Source organism: Megalopta genalis, chromosome 7 (genome assembly GCF_051020955.1).
Source record: "Megalopta genalis isolate 19385.01 chromosome 7, iyMegGena1_principal, whole genome shotgun sequence".
NCBI classification, from domain to species: Eukaryota; Metazoa; Arthropoda; class Insecta; order Hymenoptera; family Halictidae; genus Megalopta; species Megalopta genalis.
In genome coordinates, this window is record NC_135019.1 from 10,800,586 (window position 1) to 10,820,346 (window position 19,761).

Consider the following 19,761-nt stretch of genomic DNA (forward strand, 5'->3'; position numbering starts at 1 on the left):
ATAGAGTAATTCCAAACTTTCGGCTGGTAGTGTAATCCCATTGTGATGGCCTAATCGGTCTCGCGGAGTAGGTCATCCGGTAATATCGTCTTGATTTACCTTGATATCATTATCCGTGCAAGAAAGTGGATCGCGGTGCTTACGCTGTATCGAACCGAACGAAAAATCGACGAGAAAAAAAATAGCCTCGCGCCCCTGAGTGAACAAGATTACGAAAATAATCTTCGACGCGTTCATTTTATAAAGTGTAAATTTAATAAAATTACAGCGATGTTTCATTATCGCGACGCTCGATTATAGGAGGATTAAAATTCTTTCTTAAAATTTTGTTACTATTTACTCATTAATTATGTACGCTACGCTTTTTCTCACTTTTCTTCTATCACATTTACATACTCGTGATACTCTAAAAATTATACTATTTCTAATTCTTAAGTCTTCGATGCGTGACTGAAATGTACTCTTTTTTCTTGATTTACTCGTTACATAAACATTTATTTATTTTGCCCGTGTACACGAATAAATAAGAAAAAGAAAGAATTCATTTTAGCCGAACACCGAATAATTAACGATGCTATAATCTGTAATGCACCGTGAGTCTCGAACGAGAACGATCTGAAAGAAATTCGTAGCATGCAGTTTCGCCAGGATTTTTCTCGGGGGACGATATCGACGTGAATCAAAGTCGATAACGTCGGGCGACCGAGGCGCGCCGCAACGAAAACGATTACTGCGCTGTTCGTTAAAAGGAGATCCGTGCTCAAAGGGTTAATATTCGAGCGCGTCAGCCCCAAAGGATCGCGTCTGCGAGACCGCTCGTTTCCCTTTTTTAAAGAGAACGGTGTCATCCCCGCGCGGTCACGTATATCCGAATCGTCACGCGATTCCCAGGCGTCGTCTCGGGAACGAAGACTATCGTCCCCCGAAGAACGCTCGCTCCGAGAATTAGCTAAGTAAACAGGCCGCTGTTGATTCGAGCTTGATTACCGCTGTGTTGGTGCTCGACCAACCATCGCGTTAAAGTGCTTGTCCACCGTATCGTGGCCGTGCACGAAACGCGATTAGTTATTTCTGTGACTACGGGTCTGTCGCGGCACGTGTCCTCCTATCCGCGCAAAATCCTGCGACATTCGTCCCTCGCCCGCGAATCACCTAATCATCCTCGCGATTCCATTCCGCCGGTAATTTCTGCTCGTCGATCTCGCAATTTCGCCGACAAATATTGTCTCTTGGAATTCTACAAGATCGGGGAGCCGCGAGCCCGGAAATGAAAAGCAAAGAGGAGATTCAGAAATTTTGTTTTTGTTAATTGAATTCTAGATTTACGACGGGGAAGCGGAATAGCTCTCTCCGAAATAAATGTATCGAGCGCATTTTTTTTTTTGGGGGGGGGGGCAACGTTTCTTCCCGCAAGAAATGCAGCATGGAGGTCACAAATGAACCACGTCTCGTTGTATTTTTTTTTACGGCTCGCACGACGAATTACTTGGAGTTTATGCGCTTTCATGCCGCCAGATAACACATTGCATCCACCGCGAATTCGTTCTAAAAGAGCTGCTACGAAATGCGTAATAAAACCGGTGCAACGATAATTAGAACTCGTATCTTTACGCAAATCCCATCTCCATAATTCTGCAGGAAAGTCGTGAAAAATGCCGCCACAGAACAAAATCCAGCCGTTTATATTCTTTACGGATTCTTTGTATTTTTCGAAAGTCGCCACTCAAAAATGCGTAGGCGAAAAATCGTGACGAGTAGAAACCTGATTTTTAGATTCGCGAAGCTCGAGTCCGAAACTTTGCGAGATCTTGAAATTCTCGATCCAGAATGCTTATTATTATTCTCCTTCTTAAAAAAAAGGAAGTATCCATTTTGCCAGGAATTAAACTGTTGAAAAATTCTTTGAAGAACACCAAATTATTTGTCCAGTATAATTGGATGAAAATTAAAAATAGTTACAAACCGAATTATTTCTCGACGCAAACGATTTTAATAGATCGGTGAAATCGTGTCGATTAAAATGTGTCGAAAATCTGTTGGTTAAATAAAAATAAATTCGTATCGTCATAATATTCTCGTAAGTTGTTCATACGAATTGTTATTTAACTGGGCGTTGGTAGTTTCGAATCGGAAAAACGGCACAAAGTTTCGAGTCTCGTGAACTCGGAACTTTTTCAGCTCCAAGGGGTTTCGAGGATTCGAGCGGCTTCGAGTGTCCAATCTCTAAAAAAATTCATAAAATTCTTCTTGAAGAGTGATTCAACTTGTAACAAGATAAAGACGTTTTCTTCCGATGCAGATTTCGGTGAATTATAAAAATCGACAGTTTAATCGCGGTATAAAAATGTGCGAATAAATCGTGATCAGAATAAGAATTTACTCGATCGAAAAGAATTTTCGAGTTGTTCGTGATCTTTTCTCTTTCTCAGTCACCGAAACTGTAGAAACGTTTCTGTGAGAATTTTCTTTTATATACTTCTTTACCGAAGCATATATTTATAACAAAAATTGTACGAAGCTTGAGTAAAGTCGATATTATCATTATTATAAAACAATACGCATTGGTGGCGTTTAAGAGGGTGAAAAATTGTTCTACCACGTTTTAAAATAAATTTAACATTATCTTTGTTCGATTTCACACGTGCAAAATGTACTAGATTGTATAAAATAGAAATACTGTACATGAGAACAACTATTTTGCACTTCGAGTTAGAATGGCTCCGACTGCCAAGGGTTAATTAAACGTTGAATGATCGGTCTTTCTCGGCTGCCGATGATTGGCCCACCGGCCAAGGCCTCCTGGGGCGGCTCGGCAACACCGGGAAGGGAACATTAGGACCAAGAACAGCTCTAATACACCGGACAATATCGCGATTAGTAGGCTACGGGGTCCTAATCACAGAGTCAATATCCCTCCCGTGTTTCTCTTGAAATTGGTGAACCGGTGTGCCGTGTGTTGCCGCGTGTTGCCGCGGTAACTCTTGTTGCCCGCATGGCCAAGAAACTCCACCCCTCGACAGGTTAATCATATTATTAGCATCCCCTGTATCCTCTCGAAACGTTTCAAGCCGGCTCGGTCCGGTCAATCGGCTTTTCCGTTGCCGTGCCGCTCGCCAGATCGTTGGCAAGTCGAGCGTGCACCTGCCTTTTATATCAGGTGTCCCAGTAACAGGCTTGCCACCATTAAACCACCCTCTGAACCTATCGGGAAGATATATATATTCGGGAGCTTTTAACACTTTCACTGTGGCAGCCATGCTCGAAAATTCTCGAAAATCGAAGCAGTTTTTACTTTCGGTCTTGTATCATATCTCGGGGATTTCAATCGGTAGATTCATTTGGCGCAATCGTTAATTAGATCCGAAGAATTGTCAGAAATAGACTGGTTAAAGGAAAGCTAAGTGAGAGTTTTAGAAAGTGAAAGATAAAATGACGATGTTTTTGTTGAAAGCATAAAATCCACAATCTTGCAGCGAATGTGAAGAAGGAATCCATTTATGGATTGGCACGTTCGGTACCAAGATTGATAAAGTAAGTTTGTGAACACTGCTGTTTAAAGTCACAGCATACAACATAATGTGCAAAAAAGAAAGCGTAATTTTTCTTAAATTACTTTGCATTTAAGGGAACGTTTAACAGTGAAAATAAGCAGCACAGATCAAAGGTTTCTGATCGTATAGAAATATATTTTACAAAATTGACCATGTAATGTTACCTAATAAAATCGATCGTAGAATTACGTTTATAAAATTGCCAAGGAATCGTGTCCATAGAACTGACCACGTAGTAAAACGGTGTCTATAAAACTGACCATGTGAAACGTGTCTATAAATTTGACAATAAAATCGTGCCTATAAAATCGTCTGTAGAATCGTGCGCCTAAAATTGGCCATAGAATTTTACTCCAAAAAAGAAAGGAGAATCGTGTCTATACAATTCATAAAATTGCTTATAGAAATCCATTCGCGGCATTGATCACAGAATTGATTCGATAAGACGACGGTGTCGCGGCGAGAAGCATCGACCGAAGCAAAAATGTTCCATTAATTATTGAAGTGCCGTAGACGTTCGCTGAGAGGTTCTCAGGTGTCCGAAGGTTTGTTGCGTGGTTGTAGATCGTCGCGACGGGAGGAGGGGGAGGGTTAAGCACGGAAGGGCCTCCGTCGAATCGATTCGAGGATGAGGGTGGAGGGCCTCTGCACACTGCAATGCCGTAACTTCCTCGAGAAGGAAGATCTCACGAGGCGGAACCACCGCCGGCGACGGGCAGGAAAAGATGGGAATGGAAAAGAGGGAAAAGATGGGAATGAAAAAGAGGGAAAAGATGATGAGACTAGGCACGAGGAAGCGCCGCGACCGGGCCCTGGCACCGCTGCAGAGAGCATCGTTCAACGAACGAGCGAACCTTTCTTTTCTTCTCGTCTTATTGGATACCCTGGCGCATCTCTCTGGAAATCCTCGCGACGACGCGAATTTTAAAGGGTTCCTGCCCCTCCCTCCCGAATACTCGTCCTATTAACCAGGCCTTTAATCTTTCGATTGCTTCCGACTCGCGGCGCTGATAATAACCCGAGCAGCGCCGAGACGCGGCTCGGCTCACCTTCGGATCGATGCGCGCGCCCCTTTCGTCAAAAACTATGCTCGCGGATTCACCGAATTTACCGGCTCCATAGAGAGCGATACTGATCGATGTACCGTTTGTGGATCGTTTCGATCGGGATCGTCCATTTTGGATCATTTCAATTCTGCTGTGGCGTTTCATTGGATAAGAGGATCGTGTCAATTTTCATCTTCAGGAAAGAGTGCGTAGGCAACGCTCTACTTTAACACAGTTTTTATTTTATTAAGTTTAAAAAGACACAAAATTATAGGTAACATAGGTATTTATACAAGGTGTCCTAAAAATGTCTCGCAAACCAAAAGTGGCGGGTTCCTCAGGTCATTTGAAGTAACTTTTTCCTTGACAAAAATTTTCGCCGAGGCACCATTAACGAGTTATTAACGAAAAACAGTGATCGATGAGAGGCGAGCTTAGCTGACGCGAGGCGACCGAGCCGACGGCGCCAGCGGTCGAGGCGGTCGAATCCCAGCTCAGCTGCCGCGAGGCGACCGAGCCAATGAGCGGAACTGGACTTCGTGCGCTGATTCGCTGGACCGCCTCGCGTCAGCCGTACTCGATTCTTATCGGTCACTGTTTTTGGTTAATAACTCGTTAACGGTGCCGCGAAGAAAATTTTTGTAAAGGAAGAAGTTGGTTCAAATGATCTCAGGAACCCACCATTTCCGGATTGTGAGACATTTTTGGGACACCCTATACGTGGGAAGATCTTAATAAACAGTCTCCTCATCGTTATGAAGCAAATCGCCTTACTTTTGAGGCTCGGTATAGGTTTAGTAATACAGTAATGTCTCCCTAACTGACGCTCAGATTGTGCACAAAAATGGACAATTTGGGTAGAGGAGATACGATTGTTCGAGCCTTGCGGCTCGTTTTTATAATTCTTGACAATTCATAACTATAAAAACGAGCCACAAAGCTCGAATAATCGTATCTCCTCTTCCCAAATTGTCCATTTTTGTGCACGATCTGAGCGTCAGTTAGGGAGACATTACTGTAGCTGCAATTTGGAATAGTAAGAATACTAACGATTACTTTGAAGAACATGTTCCAACCCAGTTGAAGAAGAACCGAACACTCCACAGCGTCGAAAATTGACACCAATTACATATTTCTACCATGAGTCATTTAAAATATTTAATGAAATTGTATCGAATTACTAGATCACCTCGCAAAAAACGATAATACAAACGATAATTCAGAACACCCACGTGAGAATAGGATTTGGTCGGACTCGGACTATCTCATAAATTCGAGCGTCCAGGTCTAAGTGGCCAATAACCGATCGAGGTATCGACGGATTTGCATTCGGCGGAATGATAGATTAGTTAGCGCTCGTCTCCGCGACCATAAATCAGTCCCAGCTGTCTCGAAGGGCACGGAGACAGTTTTGGTCTCAATCTGTCGAGCATCTCAATTTGGAGGCCGACGCGATTTCCCGCGGCTCTCCGGGTGGACGAGGAGAGTTTCCGGCGAGGAGATAGGAAAATGGAGGGCGCTGTTTGCCTCGGCGAGATGATGTTGTAAAAAGTTGAACGATGATCTTGCTGTATCATCTCTAATTCCGCTTGGTCGCCGGGCAATTAGCGCCGGCCGGGGATCCGGGAAATTTCATCTCTGGGATCCTTTTTTATTAGACTCGGACCTTGAACGAGATTCGTTTCTGCTACAGACGCAATCTGTACTTCTCGGAGCTGCAATTTTTTCAGGGAACTGTAAATACTTGAACGATCGTTCATGAATTTTAATTTATTCTTTCTGTTCGGGCAATATTTCTTCAGGATTTTAACAAATAAATCGCATTTTCGTTCTTTCACGTTTGTTACGGATGTGTGATATTTTTTAGGTATAAAAATCTTGTTGCCGATTTGTAGTTTTCTCATTTTTTAATGTTGGTTGCGTTCGATTTTTGTCCTTCGGTAATTTCATTATTTCAGAAAGGATCTTCGGAAGAAAAATAAAGGAATATTCTCAAATCTTCGTTTAAAGAGAACAAAATATTCTGCCACGAAACTGAAGCAGTTGTATAATCGAAAAATGTTTGAGCTTATGCGTACCATAATCGAAACAAATAGAAACAAGTTAAAAACTGTTGTACACCGCTGCGAGAGAAATACCGTGTTCGGGTTCGTGCGCTTCGTTTTAGGAGTGTCGATGAGTTTTAATTACAAATTCCTCGGGAAATCGCTAGAAAACATGCTGTTCCCGCGGGCCGATTTTCGTTTCGAAAACGTCGGTTGATACGAACACCGTAATCTTCGCAATTTTCGGCCGGCGTCGAATCGACGTTAATTAGAGATTGCGTTTGTAAATTTCACTTCGCGAACGGCCGTGAGTTTTAATTCCGCAAGCCTCGCGGTCGAAACTACGGTAGAATCAACGCGACTCGTGATCGAGTTTGTAAATTTAACTTCCGAAGTGCCGGCGAGTTTTAATTCCGAAAGCCTCGTAGCTCGGGCCGCTGTAAAATTTATGCTATTGTAAATTGAGTTTATAAATTCGCTTTGTGCGTGTCGATCAATTTTTATTCCGGAACTCAAACGCGCATTCTCGATCTCTTTAATAGGATTACGAGCCAATGAATGGAAAATATGGTTTCCGGCTACGGCGAATTAAAATAAAAGCGGCTACTCTGGTTACAAGCTATCGTGTGCTACAACTTGGAATAAATCCAATTAATCGAATCCTCGTATAGCTTAATAATGTGTAATGATATAAAATAATAATGCTGAATATATAAAATGTATAATAATAATTAATATGTAAAATATATGATGATAATAAACATGTAAAATGTATAATAGTAGATATATAAAATATATAATAATAATGAATATATAAAATATATAATAATAATGAATATGTAAAATATATGATAATAATAAATATGTAAAATATATGATAATAATAAATATGTAAAATGTACAATAATAATAAATATATAAAATATGTAATAATAATGAATATATAAAATATATAATAATAATGAATATGTAAAATATATGATAATAATAAATATGTAAAATGTATAATAATAATAAATATATAAAATATGTAATAATAATAAATATATAAAATATGTAATAATAATGAATATATAAAATATGTAATAATAATGAGTGTATAAAATATATAATAATAATAATAATAATAATAATAATAAAATAATAAATTCAAAGGAGAAGTATAAATGGAAGATTGTCGAAAAATCGCAACAAGTTCCGTAAAATAAAAGTGTGAAATCTGGTCAGAGCCGTCGAGGTTTTCAATCGAATCAAAGCGCCGCGAAGGTACAATTAGAAGAGAAACGGTTGCATGTCAGAGTGCATGGTATCTTTCTGAAGAAAATCAGCTGGAAAGTCGGTCATGCACACGTGCTCCTGACACTGCAACTTCGGACCACTGTGCCGCGAACCGTTCCGCTTATGTGGACTACTATTGCTTCCTCCTTGTCAGTTCCATTAGCTCCGACGCTATTGTAGAAATCGAGTTTTTAAAGCGAATCCGATGCATCTATTTCGACGCGAGATATTGCTCTCTCTCTCTCCCTCCCTCTCTCCCTCCCTCTCTCTCCCTCCCTCTCCCCCCTCCCCCTCTCTCTCTCTCTGATGATTTTTGTATGCCTTGCGAACCGAATGCGGGGGTTCAATTTACCGTCCCTTGGTTCCATTAGCACGCTGATTGACGTCAGCGTTTCATGCGTTTCGTGCAAATAAATCGCTTTGTCAAGCCCATTTTCTCCTAACGTCGTACACAAAGTGAACGAGCTAGAACGTTCCACGATGGTAGAACTTTCAGATATTGCCGCCAGCTTCTTCCACTTCTTGACGAGCTAGCGTCTTTTTATTCGATGTGATAATCAAAGGGAAGTTCCAGCAAAATTGTAAATTATCATGTTCTTTGTCACGTCTACTTGTCGCGGAGATTTAACGTCAAAGCAAATGTGAATAGAATAGGTTCCTGTGTGCTAGAATATTTCTGGATCACGAATCGCTCTCTTAACAAGTTCAGCTATTTTCGCGACAGACACGGTACACAGACACTCGCATTTCTATGTGTCACGACGCGAACCAAATGTAGAATCAATTTGAATAACAAATTTTTGTATTCAAAGCGAAGCCTCTTCGAAAACGGAACACGAGGTAATCGAGCCAGAATATTTCTTGCACAGGTGTCCTCTAGTTTTCAGTTCATTTGCGACATACTAAACGGATTCGCCTCTCCACTCGTTCCACGATCGCCCATCGAACCGTTTATTCGAACGCCTCGTTAGAGCGTCAATGAGGGGCGCGTTTGAAAGGAAAATTGTTTCATTTGCGAGCGTTTTCGTCCGCGGGCGATAATGCGCGGTCCGGTACTCTTTTGTTGAAATATCGATTCGAGTCTGGAAATTCGTCCCGGTCGCCTTGACCAATGACATTTCCGCGGCTCTCTGAAAGAAAAAGAGAAAAAGAGAGAAAAAGAGAGAGAGAGAGAGAGAGAGGGGGGAGAGAGAATAGGACGCGCGTTTTCGGCGGCGATTCGACCGAGGAAGGCGTTCCTTAAGAAGCCGGCCGCGTCTGACTCGCACAAAGTGCCCACGCTTTGACGACTTCAGTTTCGGGCGAACGCTTTTCCACAGAAATCGTCTGTCGCATGCTAAACGCCGGAAACTTGGCATTTGCAGTTAGCTCGCGACACAAAAACGCCTTAACTGCCCCGACACTCCGAATTAGACGGCCTTGCGCGCAAGATACAATCCGTTACTTTGTGAAAAGCTCTGTGCCAATTCCTCCATTTTATCCTGATATCTTAATTTCGCTTGCTGTGTACAGAACATTTGGCTGGGAGATCAATCATTTCGATACCAAAACGGAAGTATTCTCGGTGCTTCGATCTTTAGCAATTCATTAGGCTGGGGTCGGTAACTATAATCGTCTCGCCTGGAAACTCTGCAACTTCGCAGGCTACGCAAGCTGCAAATGTGCAAAAATATTCCTCAAGGAAAACTCAGCTGTTTAACACTTTAATTACCGGAAGCTCATTAGTGGTCGCATATAGAGGAAGCTGGATAATATTCTTTCATATGACAATTTCAAAGAAAAATACGATAATAGAAGATTTTCAAAAAAATTGTTGAAATAATCCTCCGTTGTTACGCTGCATCAATGTGTCCCACATTCTTTCCTTTTTATGAAAATAGTGATATTGTCGCGAGAAGAATGAAATTAATCATTCGATATACTTGGAATCGAGTTATCGAGTTCTAATTGTAAAAAAGAAAAACGATGATCTAGAATGTTCAAATTATATTCTCAAATTTTTGGGAATTGTTCCATAACAATGCTAAGATGCTGGATTTATTTAAACTTCGTATGATTTATATTATAATGAATACTTCGATAAAGAAGTGTGTGTGTGTATCCGAAAATTTCTCCTAGAAATATTTTTATAATATCAGGAACTGTAAAAAAATCCGGGAACCAGGCGTTTCGAGTGGTTTGGTAATTCTAACGTTAAATATGAATTTGTTGTCACTTTTGATCAATTTTTCATGCAATTTCCGAGTGTCGACTCTCGTCTTTAAAAATAAAACCGTCCCAGCCTTCTGAAGCATCGCTGCAAAAAGATTTGATAATGCGGTGATTCTCCGTGTGACAATTTTTGATCGTCGTATTTATTTAAACGGATTTATTTAAACTTCGTATGATTTATATTATAATATATACTCCGATAAAGAAGTGTGTACCCGAAAATTTCTCCTAGAAATATTTTTATAATATCAGCAACTGTAAAAAATTTGGAAGTCGTTTCGAGTGGTTTGATAGTCCTAACGTTAAATATGAATTCGCTGTCACTTTTGATCAATTTTTCATGCAATTTCCGAGTGTCGACTTTCGTCTTTACAAATAAAACCGTCCCAGCCTTCTGAAGCATCGCTGCAAAAGGATTTAATAATGCGGTGATTCTCCGCGTGACAATTTTTGATCGTCGTATTTATTTAAACGGATTTATTTAAACTTCGTATGATTTATATTATAATATATACTCCGATAAAGAAGTGTGTACCCGAAAATTTCTCCTAGAAATATTTTTATGATATCAGCAACTGTAAAAAATTTGGAAGTCGTTTCGAGTGGTTTGATAGTCCTAACGTTAAATGTGAATTCGCTGTCACTTTTGATCAATTTTTCATGCAATTTCCGAGTGTCGACTCTCGTCTTTAAAAATAAAACTGTTCTGAAGCATCGCTGCAAGAAGATTGAATAATACGGTGATTCTTCGCGTGACAATATTTGATCGTCGTACGAGCGCAAAGCGCGAAAGTTGGAACCGAAGTGTCACGCGTGCAGGAGAATTCGGAATCTATCGTGAAACGTGATGAAAATCGGATCGGTGGTCGCTGGTTCCCGGTGAATGAATTCGAACAATAATTCATAAACGCGGTTCTAGTCGGCCGGTTCGATCGGGTGGACTTATCGCGGTCGGACGCGGGCCTCGCGCGATTAGTTACATCAATTCTGGCAGCCAGATGGGAATCCAGGTCAGCCTCCACGCTATTAGTCTTAGCCGAGGCTGTAAGAACTTCCAATGAAAAGATTACGGCAATTAACCTGAAGTTCTTGCTGCTCCGGGCTCGCCACTATTTCCTTCTTTTCGTGAAACCGTTTCCAAGGCGTAGGGCGCAGGCTGGAAGCAACGCTCCGCGATTAACTTGGGTGGAAAGATTGCTCGCGGGACAAGTAGTCGGTTTCAGCGACTTAAGCTGTTATCTGTGAATGACGAGCACAGAGCTCGTCGTAATGGAGAAATTACGATTTTTGTCTTCGATTGAAATTTTTGTTACACGTTCGGATAAGTGTCAGACATTTTAGAACAATTTTGGAAGAACTTGCCCAGGGAAACAGCGCATGATTCATAAACTTGTACGAAGTTCTATAAAACTGGTCTACGCGGAGTTTAAAAATCGTCGATTAAAATTTTAGGAACAAATTCTTGCGGAGAGCATTTATTGTAGAAATTTTGATGGAGAGTTTGGATGCTTCGCGGACAGTTTATCTTCCGTTTGCGAGTACTCTAAAATATTGCGGAGCTTTGAAACTGTACAGAAAAAAATGTACATTCGCCCATAGAAATTGCCAGAAAGGCTGGCACGGAATCGGAATGAATTGCGTGGAGAGTTCAGTTTCGCATTTTGCAATCATCTAGCTTCATCAGAAGGTTGCCGATAAACGTGGCTCTATATAATATCGTCCGACGAAGCCCGAAACGGACGAAAGTTAATTAAAATTGTCGGCGAAAGAGCCGAAAGTTTATAGGTTAATACCTTCGAACGCGGCTACCGCTGAATTTCGCGGCGGCCGCGGATTTTTCGCCGTCCTCGAAACGTTCTCTGCTCACGCCTCTCTTTGCACCCGCATTGACGATCGGGACGCGTGGCTCGCGATAACGCTCGCAACTTTTCCTAATTAAGTTTCTTGCATTGTCACCGCTGCTTGGTCTTGTCTGACGCGTGCACAACCTCGGGAAACTTGCTCGTGCACAGCCTGTGGAATCTGTCTCTCGTCTTTGTCTCCTCATGCTCGGTATTTCTTCTGTCAACACGCTCTGCCTGCGACGACGATATGGCTGCCCTTTTAGTCGAGCAAATTGCTTCGAACAGAAACCAGCCCGACGTCCCAGAAATATTTAATTGTCCAAGGATCCACAAGAAAGCAGGAACATCGTGTATCAAACTTCTCTTTTCCAGCTGCGAAATATTTTACCTCGTTTGAAAATTATTATAGACGTCTATATTGTTTTTTTATTTATTTATTTTGAACTTTCATTTACTTAGCGAAAGCAAGATCTCGTTTGTCCCGGTGATTCGTAGAGGGTAGATGCGATTATTCGATCCCCGCGCCTCGTTTTTATAATCGTTGACAGTCGGCAACTATAAAAACAAGCCAAATTGTTCGTTTTTGTGTAGAAGCTGAAGGACAATTGGAGAAGATTTACTGTAGATCCTCCCTAGCTGCTTCGGAAATATTGTTTGTGACTCGATAATGACACTAAACCAACCAGACAGTAACAATAATTGGCGTGCATTGCTTCATAAAAGTGAGAAGATCGAATTTATTCAGTTTTTGTAAAGTTCTTATTATAAAACTTGCACGAAAGAGTCTCCAAAGTTTGCAGAATTGCAAGATAAGAAAACGGTCGTTTTGACCGATGTAGGTTTCTTTCAGCGTTTTTCGACGATCGCTGCGCGGTTTCGCGTTCTTTCAGTCATCAGAAAATCAAGCCGATCGTGAGGTAGAAACCTCCGAAAAATTCTCTGGTGCCGGATCCACGGTTCCGGAAGTTTCGAAGGAACGCCGGCATTCGATTCGCTCTTTGTCGAAGCTCCTCGGAACAACAGTTACAGCTCGCGCGTTTCGACAAGACGAGCTACTTTCGCAAAGATGCCGGAAGCAGCAACGAACGTTCCCGTCGCACGAAAATATTCCGGTTCGCGAGGAGCTGTCCCGGAACGCCTGAAACCCGTGTTCCCGGCTTATTGAGACTGCTGATCAAATATTTTTGAGCGGCAGTTTCTCGGAATCGCGCAGCTGGCTTATGCTCGCGCCCGTCGAGCGAAGTTGCGCCTCGAAACTTCCGGGAAAACCGTGTTCTCCGAGTAAACGTAATCCGTTCGAATTGCAGGTTTCGATGTTGCGTACGACGTCGCCCTACGCGTTTCCAATGCTATTTTAATGCGCATTAATCACGGCGCCATTAAACGTCGTCCACGGGTTCATTAGTTTGACGTTATTAATAGTCTTATCGATGACCCTCTAATCTCCGAGCAGAGCACGCTTAATGGCGTTAGAAGTTCGTGTCGGTGTGCACACGGACTGACCTAAAAACGAGGGCGCACCCGACCGGTGGGACAGAGAATGCGCGCGCGACAGAGGGAGGGAAAGAGAGAGAGAGATAGAGAGAAAGAGAGAGAGAGAGAGAGAGAGAGAGAGAGAGAGAGAGAGAGAGAGAGGAACAAAAAAGCAAGAGAAATGTTGAAAGCAAATTCTAGAGCACATAGTCCGCAATCAAAATGTTCTCCGTACAGTTAGTGAAACACGAGCCGGCCATCCCGTAGAATATTGTAATATTTATTTGGCAAGTGCGCGGGAAGTTTGTTCACCCCAACCCTCCGCCAACCCTCCGCGCAGAAATCCTCCCCGGGGATTAACGTTCGAGCCAGTCCCGCGGGTTTGATCGGGAACGCGCGCGCAGATTGCTGTTTGCGTTTGCTTTTTCGCGGCTCGCCGAAGAAACTTCGTGTCCCGGCAGATCCGGTGGCTGCGTGGGGAGGGAGGGGTGGGGGTAGAATATCTGCCGGAGGAACGCTGGCTACGGCTTCCGAGGTTTCCACGCTGCGGTCCATAAATATCCTAACAAACTCGGATAAGTAGCGCGTTAATGCCGCGCCGACTGCGCTTTGTTCTGCGAATTTTCATCTCCCCCCCCCCTTCCTTGGTTTAATACCAATGCAAATTTGTATTTCTCCGCGGTTCTGGAAAGTGTGCGTTTCCAACCGACGAGGTTAACTTTCGGTTGGGCTTTCATCGCTCGACAAATGGCACAGCGAAATTTTAATCTTTCTAATAGGCAGCTCGAGTTATTAGCTAATTGTATCGGGACCGGTAGGATCTACGTCTCGTTTTTGGGAAAGTTGCTTCGGAAATGCGTAACGATGTAGTCGTGGATATCATGAAATCGTCGATTGCGTACATGTATAGTGTATGTATCGTATACTCTATACAAGGTGTCCCAAAATTATGATACTTCTGGGAAATGACGGGTTCCTGAGATCATTTGAAGTAACTTTTTCCTCCACGAAAATGCAATCCGCGGCTTCGTTTACGTGTTATTGACGAAAAACTGTGACCAGTGAGAGGCGAGCTCGGCTGGCGCGACGGCGGCCGAGCTAACGGCGCCAGCGGTCGTAATCACAGTTCAACTGGCGCGAGGCGGCCAAGCCAACGGCGCCAGCGGTCGAGGCGGTCGAATCCCAGCTCAGCTGTCGCGAGCCGGCCGAGCCAACGAGCGGACGAAGCCCAGTTCCGTTCATTGGCTCGACCGCTGCGCGACAGCTAATCTCGCCCTCTCATTGGTCACTGTTTTTCGTTAATAACTCATAAACAATGTCGCCGATTGCATTTTCGCTAAGGAAAAAGTTACTTCAAATGACCTCAGGAATCACCCCTTCTCGAGTGTTAACATAATTATGGGACATCCTGTATGTGTTGTATATTCGATATATGTATTGTATACTCTATATGGATATGTACTCTATACACTATGTATGTATTGCGTACTCTGCATACATGCATCGTATGCTCTATATTGCGTATAATATACATATATTGCATGTTCAATATCAATCATCCATTGTGTACTGGATGTTCATACAGCTGAATATAAAATAATCATGGGTTAAATTTCTTCCTGTTTCGCGGAACAAGTCTGGTCATTTCGGGCACAATTAACTATACGTTTATCGAGTAAGACATATTAAATTTTTTTATTCGAACATAAAACAAAATGAAAGAGTAGAAAAATTGTATTACGTTTTATTGGATAAATATAAAGTTAACCCTTTGCGCTCGAAGCCATTTTAACCGTAAATCCTAAAATAATTCTCCCGATTTATAGTGTCTCCATTTTATATGACAAAGTGCATTTTATGCATATGAAATCGAGTCTTGCGACGACTCGTGTAACAGTTACGCTTTTAACAATTTGAATTAACAATTTTAATGGTGTGTCTCGGAGTCACCGCCCGAGTGCAAAGGGTTGATCACGCCCGAAAACATACGAAAGCCACAGCAAATAGACGGGCAACGGTAACCGGACCGTCTAGCCTACAATATTGGTATTTTAAAGCTGCCTTGATCACCGCAAATCAGACTGCAGAAACACTTAATTGAATCGGCCGAAGTGTCCAGAAAGTTTGGACAGGTGACCGTCGGAGCCGCCGCGGCGGGAGCCGTGGGAGACAGGTAGCCGGACGGGTCCGCGACACGCGCAGCGGAATCGCGCCGATCAGTTTGTTTTAATTACTCGCCGTCGGAATTGCGATCGATCCAATCGAACGTGCACCCCGCGGCCTCACCACCAATCATCGTCATCGTCGTCAGCCTCGTAATTACTACGGACTGCGATGGCACTTGTTATCGCTCGACGCGAGCTTTCGCTCTGCTCTGCTCCGCTCTGCTCCGCTCCGCTCTGCCCACCCCCGCAAACGCTTGCGAGATGTTCGCGCACCCTAGGCAGAAAAGAAAGGGGCAGCAGCTATCCAAAGTGGAAAAGAGAGGGAGAGAAAGAGAGAGAGAAAGAGAGAGAGAGAGAGAGAGAGAGAGAGAGAGAGAGAGAAATGAGGTCCCTATCAATCGAAGGTCGCAATTATTCGAGGCGATCGAAACTTACTTTTTCAAGGATCTCATCTTCGCCTTTTTTGCTGTTCCTCTCTATCCCTCTCTCTCTCTTCCCTTCGCCAAACTTATCTTTTCCTCTCCTGCCTCGCGACCTCTCTTTTTGTTCTCTTTTTTCTTGCTCTTCTTCTACGCCCTGTGCTTTCCCTTCGCTCGTTAATCGGGCGACCTTCGGCCTGGCTTTCGTAGCCGCGTGCTGCCGGTGGAACGAATTCGCTCAGTTTTTTCGCCAGTACGATAACCTCTCGCGTCGCGGCGAGAACTTTCGATTTAATTCGATAACGGTCATGTTTATTTCATGGTGCTCGTTCGGCAGCAGTTTACCGGGGTCGCGAGAAGGTGCCGATATTATTGTGGAAATTCTTGCGATGAAAATATCGGAATTCTATCCCGATGTTTATTTGCTTAATATCTTATTCGTAATAATCTTCTTGAACTCTTGCGCTGTAACGACCAATCAGACTCCGGATAAAGATTTTTATATTATAATAAAAAATATTTATATAATTATATGTTTATAATTAATAATGATAATATATTTATAATATATTTTAATATATTAAATTATAATTTAATATATTAAAGAATATATGAATATTATTAATTTCTTTGCACTGTTATGGAAGTCTGGGAATGAAAATAAAACGAGGACGTACGCGAATGAAAAATTGTCGCATTCTATCAGAGCTGTGAAAGAAATCCTAGTGCAAGGGTTTAAATAAATATTTATCACAGGAACTAGCTTCGCAGGATTATTTTATACGATACAGGCACGTCTAAATGTCTTTCTATAGATCCATTTAATTGAAATAAAAAGTGCAACGTCTGTTGATAGTTTAATAATAGACGTGTTAAGTTTGTCAAGAATAGCAGAGGTTAACATTTTTTTTGAAATTCGTAGGATTTCAAGTCGGTTCGTAAACATCGAGAGTCAAATTCTTCGAGAGCAACGACAGGGTTGACGGATTTTCGGAACGCTTCCGTCGCAAATACAGTGGAATTTGCAACAATTTGGAGCCGAAAGGTTTTCGCGGGCCGTGCTTGTTCCATCGACAGCGCATTTCCGGACGCGACGCGGCCTGATCTCGATGTGCACAATGATCTCTATCGATGTGAAAACGCTTCCCGCGAGCATCCGCATACATGTATATGTATACATACATGTATATATATATATATATATATATATATATATATGTGTGTGTGTGTATATATATGTGTATATATAGCCGTGTGCGACCGTATGTGTGCGTGTGTGTGCGTGCTGCCTAGCGAAATCACTAGCCGCCAACAAAAACAACTACTCGATTGTCGTTACTGTGATTTTGTAACTGGGTGTTTCTTGCTTGCAGCACCAGAGCGCCGCCCAGGCATTGGTGAGTCGCATGTCCCTATCTTTCTTTCTTTCTTTCTATCTTTTTTTCTTTCTTTCTATCTTTTTTTCTTTCTTTCTTTTCCTTCTCTTCTTTTTCTACATGTACTTCGCGACGGCACACAACTTCCGGTTGCTATACTTACGCCACTGATTCATTTTTAACCTATCGTTCGCCGACCGTGAATGACAGCTGTACACAATACTCTGCTTAATTATATTTAACAGGTTCCAAATTCTTTAATGTGCATTATTGAAATTATAATGGCACATTTATGCGGAATTTATTCGATACGTTTGAAGAGGCTTTATGAAGAACAATGTAATGCCAAAAAAGTGCCAGAAATGTAATTTTCTAGGAGGAAGAGTAGATACTGTAATCTTCGAACTATTAACATCTCAATCCTTGCGCGTAACTAAGTAAGACCGCAATAGCTTGAAATCATAATAATGTTCTTTGTTCCTTGCATTAATAATAAATAAATTTATGAACGAAAGAACTGTTTTTATGGAGAAGTCTGTAGAAAAAAGAAAGTATTGAAAGTATCGATTCCTTAAATCTGCGAACACTCTAAGTGCCAAACTAACGCAAATTGTTAAAGAATATCAAAGTATAGAATATATTGAAAAAACTGAAATATATTATATTTCTTTAACATGATGTTTTCAAGTTTTTATTAAGAGGTATTGCAAGAATTTTTATTTCATGATATTTCAGGTAAACTATTCTTATTTTTTAACACTATTAGCATTATTTATAACCATGTATAAAAAGAAATATACGTAAGAAATTTCTCAATTTTGGCACTTACATTGCTTTTTCACTTCGGACTTGTTTCATTGGACAAACAACGACTCGCATTAATATTCCGAAAGCCGCTCTTAAGAGCCGAGGTATTGATGGACAGCTGTCAACGCTTCGCGATGAATGCCAGGCCTCTTCCATCGAAGAAGAAGAAGCGTCGCTTCTTTGGAAGTCTTCGAGAAGCATCGAGCAGCTTGCCTCGAAGAGACCTGGTGACCCAACGGCCGGTTACGATCCTCGAAGCGGCCATTTGCCGCGCGTAACTCTAGCAACCCAGAACACGAACTTGCATGATTCTGTGTACTTTGCCACGTCGTGTGCCTTTGATCGATGTTCGCGGCCCCAACTGCCGAAACCGCCGGGGCGTTCCGAGAGCCCTCAGCCTCTTCAGGGTTTGCCGGAGTCCTGCCGAAGGATACGTGACTCTGGGACACCTTGAAGACCAGGCTGAAGCATCGGCGGCGGACCTGGACTTCGGAACTCGACACTTTGATCGCCTAGTTCGCGGCCTCGAAGCAAAACTGTGGTTCATTTTTAGAGAGAGAGGGAGAGAGAGAGAGAGAGAGAGAGAGAGAGAGAGAGAGAGAGAGAGAGAGAGAGAGGTCCTCGGGCAGTCGGCGGCGTGCACGCGTGGCAATCAAAGTGTTCGGTTACTCGAGCTGGCCAGGTGCCAACCGATTCAAACCCTTCATCGAATTTACACCTTTTCGCTTTGGACGATTCTCGTGGATGATTCATTGAGGAATATTCTCCTCTTCGTTATTTTGTACTCGTTGGATCGTCTGCGACGGTCTTCCAGAAAGAACAAAGTGTGAATTTCGGCTAACATTGATCATTCAGCATTTATCGGGTTGTTGCAAAAGTAGCTTCGGTTTCTTTCGTATGCTATCCGTTTGGAACAGCGAAATTACTTTTGTAACAACCCAATGGAATAGAAGCTTGTCCACCTTTTAGCCAAATAATTTTTCAGAGGACGCCGGAAGAGCGTTACTTTCCAGAGATTGTAATCTTGCATTGTAAACTGTAGAGGATCTAGTAGAGATTTAGTAGCACGGAATCCTTAGAGATTAGAGCGTGATCCTTTGTAGAACGATAGAAATTGCACTGGAACCCTTTAGATCGCAGAAGAATTGTCTGTAGAAAGTCTGTAGCAATTAATTTGCAACAGCCCCTTTAAATACAGGGTGTCTCAGTAACTCTGTTAGAAAGCGACATCTCCATTATCGTTAATGATACGCGGAAATGCTTGAGGAACAAATTGTTTGGTTCAAAGGGGCACATGTTGTGGTGGAAATCATTTTTTTGTAAAGGTCATATATTTTGAGATTTCAAGGTCATCGATGTTTTTTCAAATAGGATTACATATTTCTATCATTATATGATGATAGCTAAGATCAAGACGAATCTAATAACCTATAATACCATGACCTTCGTGTGACCTTGGATACGAAAAAGAAAGAAATTTTTAGACATGGACACGCATAATGAAATAACTACAACAGGGAGATCAACGATGAAGAATGTATTGTAA

General features: G+C 42.2%; 1 protein-coding gene across 2 annotated transcripts in view; it reads left to right on the forward strand.

Moving 5' to 3' along the window:
- Positions 1-19,761, forward strand: part of Nckx30C (solute carrier family 24 member Nckx30C) — a 172,765-nt gene that overhangs the window by 14,111 nt on the left and 138,893 nt on the right. For both annotated transcript variants that reach the window (XM_033485297.2, XM_033485296.2), the window contains exon 2: positions 17,406-17,429. In XM_033485297.2, the coding sequence (XP_033341188.1) occupies positions 17,406-17,429 (24 nt within the window). The remainder of the gene's footprint in view (positions 1-17,405; positions 17,430-19,761) is intronic.